The sequence below is a fragment of the Miscanthus floridulus genome, chromosome 19 (genome assembly GCF_019320115.1).
Source record: "Miscanthus floridulus cultivar M001 chromosome 19, ASM1932011v1, whole genome shotgun sequence".
NCBI classification, from domain to species: Eukaryota; Viridiplantae; Streptophyta; class Magnoliopsida; order Poales; family Poaceae; genus Miscanthus; species Miscanthus floridulus.
Window position 1 is genome coordinate 106576386 of NC_089598.1, and position 9461 is coordinate 106585846.

General features: G+C 52.8%; 1 protein-coding gene across 1 annotated transcript; it reads right to left on the minus strand.

Moving 5' to 3' along the window:
- Window positions 1-1993: 1993 nt before the first annotated feature.
- On the minus strand, window positions 1994-9455 carry LOC136529519 (RNA pseudouridine synthase 2, chloroplastic-like). The gene is made up of 5 exons (XM_066522588.1): window positions 9163-9455; window positions 3679-3878; window positions 3102-3180; window positions 2661-2836; window positions 1994-2591 (listed from the first exon to the last, which is right to left on the minus strand). Exons 1-5 carry the CDS (start codon window positions 9430-9432, stop codon window positions 2462-2464), a joined length of 855 nt encoding a protein of 284 aa, XP_066378685.1. The 5' UTR covers window positions 9433-9455; the 3' UTR covers window positions 1994-2461.
- Window positions 9456-9461: the final 6 nt, after the last annotated feature.

Here is a 9461-nt window from a genome sequence, read left to right on the forward strand (position 1 = left end):
AAGTTGGCGTTGACATTCTTGTGAGGAACCGATTTGGATCGCGTGGTTTCATCGTGTTCCTAGGATTTTCGATAGATGGAGACAACTTTCCCCCAAAGAAGCCACTAGCTGTAAGAGAAAGGTTAGCAGCTGAAGCCAGCAGCTGGGTTAGCAGCTGAGGCCTGCTGGATGCCCATGGTGACGTGTGGACGGCCATGGGAATTCAGGGGTCTGTTGGGTTCACGGTTTTGTGCAGGTTTAAGCGGATAGTGCAGAAGATTTGGCTGTGACTGCAAAGACATGCCGCGTTTTAGAGTGTAGTATATTTCTTTATTGCGTCAGCAATGTTCAGTTACTACTAAGTTTAAGTGGAGCATCCATTGCATTCCTGTTCTGTTTCAACTATGCATAGCACCTTGGAGGACATGTCTCCGGACTTGATTTCACCTCCAAAGTGTACATCATTACTTGTTATAAGGCATCTTACTTTATTTGCAACCCCACAGTTTTATGCTTTTGTTCATACTTGAGACGGTCGCCCCTGTTACTAATCATCCATTGGATTTGACCTGCCATACTCATCACAATTCTCGCGTTCAGTTTCTGTCTGCAGCCACCACACCAGCAATGAAAGGCGAAGCAAATGCTGTGGCTGCAGGTCCCGGTCTGAGACTGTAGGCTAGTATGATTCTTGGAGCAGAATTGTTTGTCGCCAGTCCTGAGTCTGGACTCCTGTCGGAGAGCAGCTGGCTGCGATGAAGGAGAAGAGCATGGCGATCCTCAAGGAGTACATCGCCAAGCATAATGCTGCGAACGACGTCCCTGATGAGTCCGTAGAGGGCGAGTCTGATGGAGAGGGTGAAGCTCGTCAGTAACCCACCAAAGAAATCTAAGAAGCAAAAGTGATTGTTCTGAACATCATCAGATTCATTGCTAGGCACAACTAGTGTATCTCTATAGCTTTGGTTTTCACACATTACTGTTTGAGGCAGCTTGCTTTTGTAAGACCGGCCGGATGGTTGCCAGCCACATACTGGAGGTGTAAGAACTTGCTGTCATTCTTGCAATTCTGCCAAGCAGTTATACTTCTCTTTGTTGTCTTCATATGTTATGGTAGCAGTCTCCTTTGCTCACTTGCTGCATGCCTGCGAAGAGATGTGTGGCAATTGAGGGTGTTTGGTTCCTATCGGAAAATTTTAGTCTCTGTCCCATCGAATGTTTGGACACATGCATGAAGTATTAAATATAGACGAAAAAAATAACTAATTGCACAGATTGTGGCTAATTTGCGAGACGAATTTTTTAAGCCTAATTAGTCCATGATTTGATAATGTGATGCTACAGTAAATATGTGCTAATGGCAGATTAATTAGGCTTAATAAATTCGTTTCGTAAATTAGTCTCTATCTATGTAATTAATTTTATAATTAACTCATATTTAGTTCTCCTAAATAGTATCCGAACGTCCAATGTGACATGGACTAAAATTTAGTCCATGGAACCAAACACCCCCGAATCACAAGAATCCGTCTGTTGCAAGATGTGCAGATAATGAATGTCAGGGGCCGCAGAGCATTAGAATCTTGCAGTGATAACACTTGATGTTCAACACCATATTACTAGTTTGAAACCTGTTTGTATGCAATGGAGAATGCTCGGAATGGGGGGCTAAACTCTTGTCAGAATCGTCCTGATTTGATCACATATATGGCAACCGCAAGTTCGCAAGGATATCATTTCCTATGTTCAAGCATGAGAAAATGGAAATCTTGTGATATGATTTCATTATCCAGACGGAATACATGTCTACTTCAGAACTACAGTATGTTTGCATCAGAGAGCATTTCCAAAAGGCACCACTGAACCCCGGTTTAGTGACAATAGTCAGGTAGCGAAGCAGTGAGAGAATGAAAAGCTAAGCACATCACAAATGAATTGCTGACAAACATTAGTGTGGTATAAATAAGACAACAATGATTGTAATCCAACCACCACCATATTGGGAGTAAGAGATTTCAACCCACTCAGTAGATCGTGCAACTATTTGCTCTAAACATTTTACATCATGGAAAATTAATCATTTTACATAATGGAAACTAATCACAGTTTCACCACTGCAAAATTTCGAAATTAAGATTACTCAACATCACACTACTAAATGCTTTAAAAAATTACATTTCCTTCGCTATCACCATGACCAAATAAATAGAAACCTAAAAAGATGAAACATATATAGAGCTAAACCCGGTTTCTAGGTTTTGAAAGAAATCTCCAAGAGTTCTCATGTTTTGTTCAACATCTCCAGCCTTGGTTTCATCTCTCACTGGAAATGTTGAAAGTCCATGGGCGCTTCAGTTAACCCCAAAAATCCATCAATAACAGCCTTACTGTACTCAGCTCTGATAAAATAGACCTCAAACCAGACGTTGCTGTGTGCTAAAAATCACTGCCTGTCTCACTTTGTGTTGGCACCGCATTATTATCAGACAACACCATCACCATTTTGGGCATCACTTGATGTAACATGCCGTAATTCATCAAGCACCTCCAAAAAATCATCTGGTAGGGGGCATGAGAATTCAAGGATTTTTCCAGAATGTGGATGCTTGAATCTGGGGGAGAAAACGATAATCACATTCCAAACTTCGAAAAACACAAGATACATACTGTATAATACCTACCCAAGCAATGCAGCATGAAGACATGGCCTGTCTAGTTTAGATATCAGATTTGAAAGATCGCTATGATATTTCGAAGGAGTCCTTGGTCTCAAAAGCGATAATGCCATGCTTTTGGTACCTCCATAAGTTTCATCACCAAGAAGAGGGATCCCTATATACTTTGCATGCGCCCGGATCTGATAATCAATAAGTTCAAGATCAGTACAGAAGAAGTCATATTTAAGAGAGTTTCCCAAGCTTCATAACAGAAATGTGTCGAGATCGAAATTAACTATCACAATGCTTCTTAATGCTACGCTTACATAAACAAGAGATGTATCCAAATAACATATACATTAGTAAATAGCTTAGGATCACAAAAGATTTTTCCTTCTTCTCAAAGAACTTTAGGTGGTGATGGTTCTCTTCTAAAGAAATTAAACTATCATGGGATATGATTACCTGATGAGTGCGTCCTGTCTCTAATCTCCACTCAACTAGTGCGGATCCACCACCAGCAAAGACCTCTCTTACTTTGTACCTGTATGATTTTTTTCAAATAAGTTTCCTAAATAAACCAAATTACATATGAAACCATGAAACTTTTAAATCAGGTTCAAGTTTAGAAAATACTTAGTTTCATGAGTTCCCTTTTATAATCCAGCTTTTTGTAGATGAAATTTTTTGTTACTTTTGGCACGGCCATGACAACCCACCAGTGTAAATATAAAGTTATAAACTCATTTTTCATGACTGGATTAACTAATTGGACATCATTACACAGCCTTTGACTATTTTGACAAGGGCCCTTCTAGGTCCTCATTCTTACCTGCTTACATGGGTGGTAACAATTAAGATGTTGAAACAGAATGATTGCAGTAATTAAGCATATCTGAACAAGGTAAATAGCTTTACACTACATAATTAACATCGTTATACTAGACCTAGGATATATTTTAATTAAAGTGAAATAACATTGAGGAAGCAACATCATATAAGGAACCAAAAGAAAGGGGACAAGTGGCAAAGCATGGATCACCTACTAGCAGCATGCCGTGCATATCTGTGGCCTGATTCAGCAATAGCAATCATACGAATCCTATTGTTAGGATCACGTGCAATAGATGCCTCAATCCTGCCAGAATTTGGATTAGGCACGCCACAAGTAAGACTGATGTATACTCTACGAATTGTATGCAGCTTGAACTGTTCTGCTAATTGAGCATGAGAATGCTCATCCTGTCCCAAAAAAGGAAGAAAAAGAAAAGGGGGAGAGTTCAGCATAAGTCTGTAGTTATGTTGTCAAGGGCGTCGAGCCCTAGGGTAGCTGGCCCTCGGCTACGGAGATCGTAGCCTCGGTCCGTCTTCTCCGGCGAGGTTTTGCCCCTCTGCCGTAGGCTTTCGTTGAGAGAGAGAGAGAGAGAGATTAGATGGGATAATAATCTTGCTTGCCCAACCAATGTGCGATTACCGGAATATATGGCCACCGGCCTCAACCGATCAGAGCTAAACGCTCCTGGAATTTAGGAACTGAAAATAGAAAGCTACGCTATCTTTCCTAACTTAGCCACTGGTGGTGGCCTAGCCCTGCGTGTCACCGTGCGCGCTCACCGCGCGTGCTGCTTGTTCCGCAGCCCTGCGTATGTCGTGGGCCCTCCGGCGCCTGGTGTACATGCGCCCCCACATGACATCTCCCCCCCCCCCCCTCGAGGAGCAGCTCGTCCTCGAGCTGGAATGCCGGATACTTGGCGACGAACGGCTCCACGTCTTCCCATGTAGCCAAGGCAGGCGACTCCCCCTTCCACTGCACAAGGACCTGGCGCACACCTCATGCCAGGCACGACCGGACGGCACGTTCCGGCTCTGGAGCGGCAGCACCATGGTGAATGGGCGGCAAAGGCGGTGGAGCATCCGGCGGCGGTCCGTTGAACTTTTTGAGGAGGCCAATGTGGAAGACATCGTGGAGACGGGCCCGAGGAGGAAGAGCCAGGCGCACGACGACCTCATTGATCAGCTCCGTGACGCGGTAGGGGCCGAAGTACCGAGGCTTGAGCTTGCCGGTGACCGCCTGGGGTAGTGACGCAGCCGCGCGCTGGCGTAGACGGAGGAGTGCCCAGTTGCCGACCTGATACGACACGTCGCGGTGCGTCTTGTCGTAGTGCTTCTTCTGTAGCGCCTGAAGCCTGTTCAAGGCGATAACGAATATCCGCCAGGAACTCCTCGCGCTCCTCCATGCTCTTGGCGACGGCGGCCACTCGCGTGTCCCCCGGTTCATAAGACCGGATGGATGGTGGGTCACGCCCGTAGACGACGCGGAACGGCGTGTCCCGCAGCGAAGTCTGGTAAGCGGTGTTGAAGACGAACTCCGCCCACGGAAGCCATCGCAGCCACTGGCGCGGTCGATCCCCAGTGAGGCAGCGCAGGTACATGATGATGACGCGGTTGACGGCCTCCGATTGCCCATCCGACTGGGGGTGGAAGGCGGTGATCATGTGCAGCTTGGTGCCCATCAGGCGCATGAGCTCACGCTAGAACGTTGAGGTGAAGACCGGATCACGGTCGGACACCATGGACTGGGGAACGCCGTGTAGACGGACGATGTCGGCGAAGAATGCTTGGGCGACGGACTCGGCGGAGTACGGGTGCACCAAGGGGATGAAGTGGCAGTACTTGCTTAATCTGTCCACCACCGTCAGGATGATCGACTTGCCCCGAATGCGAGGCAGAGCTTCGACGAAGTCGAGGGCGATGTCCGTCCAGACCCCCTGCGTCACGGGCAGCGGAAGGAGGAGCCCGGCTGGGTGCAAGTGCTCCGACTTGTACCGCTGACAAGTGGCGCACGCGCGCACAAAATCCTGCACGAGCTGCTTCATGTTAGGAAAATGAAAGTCGCGGTGCAGTCTGTGCAGCGTGCGCTGGACTCCTTCATGTCCATCCTCATGGACAGCGGCCATGACCTCCTGAACGAGGGGGGACGCCGGGGGAATGTACAGGCGCCCGGCGAACTGCACCATGTTGTCGACGACCGTCCACGGTGCCCCGCAGGAGCCCGCGCGCACTTTGTCCTGGATAGCGACGAGGGCCGGGTCGGTGAGCTGTGCCTGGCGGAGACGTGTGACGAAGTCGAAGCGAGGGGCCGAGAGGGCCAGTATGGACCCTTCGTCCGCCGTGTCGCGTCGCGAGAGAGCGTCGGCCACCGCGTTCGCCGTCCCAGGCTTGTACTCGACGGAGAAGTCAAAAGCCCAAAAGCTTCCCCACCCAGTGGTGTTGGGGGATCGTCGCGAGCCGCTGATCGAGCAAGTACTTGAGGCTGTAGTGGTCTGTCTTGACGAGGAAGCGGCGGCCCCACAGGTACGGACGCCAGTGTCGGACGGCGTGGACGAGGCCAATGAGCTCCCGCTCATAAGCGGCGAGGGCGCGATGGCGGGGCGCGACGGGGCGGCTGAAGAACGCAACCGGGTGGCCGTCCTGGACGAGCACCGCGCCGAACCCATGCGACGAGGCGTCGCACTCGACGACGAACGTCTTGGCAAAGTCCGGCATGGCGAGGACCGGGGCCGAGGTGACCGCGGACTTAAGCACGTCGAACGCCGCGGCCGCCGCCTCATTCCAGGAGAAGCCATCCTTTTTGAGGAGGGTTGTGAGCGGCGCGGCGATGGTGCCGTAGTTGTGGACGAATTTGCGGTAGTACCCCGCCAAGCTGAGGAAGCCACGCACCGCCCACGCCGAGCGAGGTACTGGCCAGTCGTGAATGGCCTACACCTTGGCCGGGTCCATGGCGACGCCTGCCTCAGAGATAACGTGGCTGAGGTACGCGATAGAGGCGACGCCGAAGGCGCACTTGGCGTGCTTGACGCAGAGCTGGTGCCGCCAAAGCTCGGAGAGGACGACGCGGAGGTGACGAAGATGATCCGCCCATGTCTTGCTATAGATCAAAATATCGTCAAAAAAGACAAGTACGAAGCGACGCAGGAACGGCCGGAGTACATCGTTCATGAGGGCTTGGAATGTCGCCGGGGCATTGCACAGCCCGAACGGCATCACCAAGAACTCGTAGAGGCCGTCGTGGGTGCGAAACGCCGTCTTGTGGACATCTTCCGGCCGCATCCGCACCTGATGGTACCCCGACCGCAGGTCCAGCTTGGTGAAGAACCGCGCGCCGTGGAGCTCGTCGAGGAGTTCGTCGACGATGGGGATGGGGAACGCATCCTTGACGGTGAGAGCATTCAAGGACCGGTAGTCGACGCAGAATCGCCATGAGCCGTCCGCTTTCTTGACGAGGATGACCGGCGAGGAGAACGCCGAGTCGCTGCGGCGGACGATGCCCTGCTCGATCATGGTGGCGCACTGCCGCTCCAGTTCATCCTTGTGGGCCGCCGGGTACCGGTACGAGCGGACTGCCACTGGCGGCGCGCCCGGCTTGAGGACGATGCCGTGGTCGCGGGCGCGCTTGGGGGGCAGTCCTGTGGGCTCGACGAAGACATCCCCGAAGGAGGCCAGCAGCTCGTCGAGGAGGGACGCGCTGGCCGTCGCGGCGCAGAGCCCCGGCGCACTGGGCGTCGACACACCCATCCAGCAGAAGTCGCGCCCATGGCGCGTGAAGGACATGGTGCGCTCGACGAAGTCCCAGACAATCGGTCCCAGGGTGGCCATCCACTGAGTTCCCAGGACCAGATCGTACCCTGCAAGTGGCATGACAAAGAGATCGACGTGGAAGTCAGTGTTGTCGATGGTGACCGGCGTGTTCCGGATCACGCCGGGGCAGGCGACCTTCTCGCCATTGGCCATGGTCGCCGTGAGGCGCGGTCGGGGCTGGACAGGCAGCCCAGTACGCAGCGCCACTGCCTCAGCGATGAAGTTGTGGGTGGAGCCACTGTCGAGGAGCGCAATGAGGGTGGTGGCGCCCAGCGACACCTTGATCTGCATCGTGTCGCAGATCGGCACACCCGCGACCGCGTGCAAGGAGAAGACCGGCGTCTCCGTGCCTGGTGTCGCATCCCGCGCGGCGGCGTCATCTTCTTCCACCACGCTGTCGAGGAGGAACAACCGCTTGCAGACGCGGTTGTGCCCACGGCCGTACTTCTCGTCGCAATTGTAGCATAGGCCAAGGCGGTGGCGCTCCTCCTGCTCCACCTGTGTCAGCCGCTTGACGGGACGGCCTTCCACCGTGATCGTGGCCGGCGCGGTCTTGTCGGCCGTGGGTGCCGGCAGAGCAAGGCGCGCCGCTGGCGCTGGAAGAAGAGGGCGATCGCGCTGAGGATCGCGTGGGGGCGCGCGCGTGGCCGGCGCGATGTAGCTGTTCCGCAGCTCGATCTTGCGGGCGAGGCTCATGGCCGCCGCCAGCGATTAAGGGTTGTGGATCTCCACGTCGTGGCTCAAGGGAGGTTGGAGCCCCGCCGTGAACAGCTGGACGCGCTGCACTTCGTCCAGGCGGCCGACGCGAGGCAACAGCGCCTGGAACCGGTCTTGGTACTCCTCCACGGTCCCCGTGCGGTGGCACGCGGCGAGCTCGCTGAGGGGGTTGGAGCGGAGGGGCGGACCGTAGCGAAGATGGATGAGCTCCTTGAAGTGGCGCCAGGAAGGGGTCCCCTCGTCTGCTGGACTTGGTAGTACCACAACTGGGCGCCATCCTCTAGGTTATAGGACGCTATCCACACCTTCTCTTCCTCCATGATTCGCTGCTGATGAAAATAGGATTCGCAGCGATTGATAAAGATCAAAGGGTCAGACTTGCCATCATAGCGCGGGAAATCCATCTTCTAGAATTTCGGCGGCCGGTCGTTGTGGTGTTCGCCGGAGCCTGGCTTGCTGCCCGAGGAGGACGAACGATCGGAGGACAAGGCGGCGATCGCCTTGGCGTTGGCCTCCGCGGTGGCCTGCAGGGCTGTGACGGCGGCAGCGAGCGACTCCACGGTGGTCTTGAGGTCGCCCTGATCACCCATGTCGTGGATGCAGGAGGACGCGGTGGATGGGAACGTGGGGGTGGTTGGCGCGGCGGCTGGGGTCGGCGAGGTGGAGCGAGATGGCGAGGATCGTCGGGACCGTTATACCAGGTTGTCAAGGGCGTCGAGCCCTAGGGTAGCTGGCCCTCGGCTACGGAGATCGTAGCCTCGGTCCGTCTTCTCCGACGAGGTTTTGCCCCTCTGCCGTAGGCTTTCGTTGAGAGAGAGAGAGAGAGAGATTAGATGGGATAATAATCTTGCTTGCCCAACCAATGTGCGATTACCGGAATATATGGCCACCGGCCTCAACCGATCAGAGCTAAACGCTCCTGGAATTTAGGAACTGAAAATAGAAAGCTACGCTATCTTTCCTAACTTAGCCACTGGTGGTGGCCTGGCCCTGCGTGTCACCGTGCGCGCTCACCGCGCGTGCTGCTTGTTCCGCAGCCCTGCGTACGTCGCGGGCCCTCCGGCGCCTGGTGTACATGCGCCCCCACATGACATATGTACTGCTACAAGCATGTGCAAATTTCATAAAACATTTTGAAGTGCCAGTTTTGTCACAACTCATAATTAAATACCTTAGCAACAACAAGAAGTCCGCTTGTCCCCTTATCAAGCCTGTGAACAATACCAGGACGCACAAGAGCATTCCCCCCGACTTCTGAACTCACATCTTCAGTAGCAAATCGATCCACATTAAATACATCAATGTCGTCATCTGAAGAATCCGGGCATTCATCAGCAGTAGAACTGCGTGCTAAGCAAGTAAATGTGGAGATCTTGCAGTGATGAAGTATAGCGTTGACTAATGTGCCATTGGCATTTCCTGGTGCCGGGTGAACAACCATAGGAGCCGGCTTGTGGACAACAAGAACAT

What these genes read in the sequence shown, in the direction of transcription:
- LOC136529519 (XM_066522588.1), bottom strand. Translation starts at nt 9,432, where the DNA reads ATGGTTGTTCACCCGGCACCAGGAAATGCCAATGGCACATTAGTCAAC. An exon ending in AGACAGGACGCACTCATCAG is followed by an intron (nt 2,837 to 3,101) that starts GTAATCATATCC and finishes ATTGATTATCAG; the next exon opens with ATCCGGGCGCATGCAAAGTA. An exon ending in CTTCATGCTGCATTGCTTGG is followed by an intron (nt 2,592 to 2,660) that starts GTAGGTATTATA and finishes TTTCTCCCCCAG; the next exon opens with ATTCAAGCATCCACATTCTG.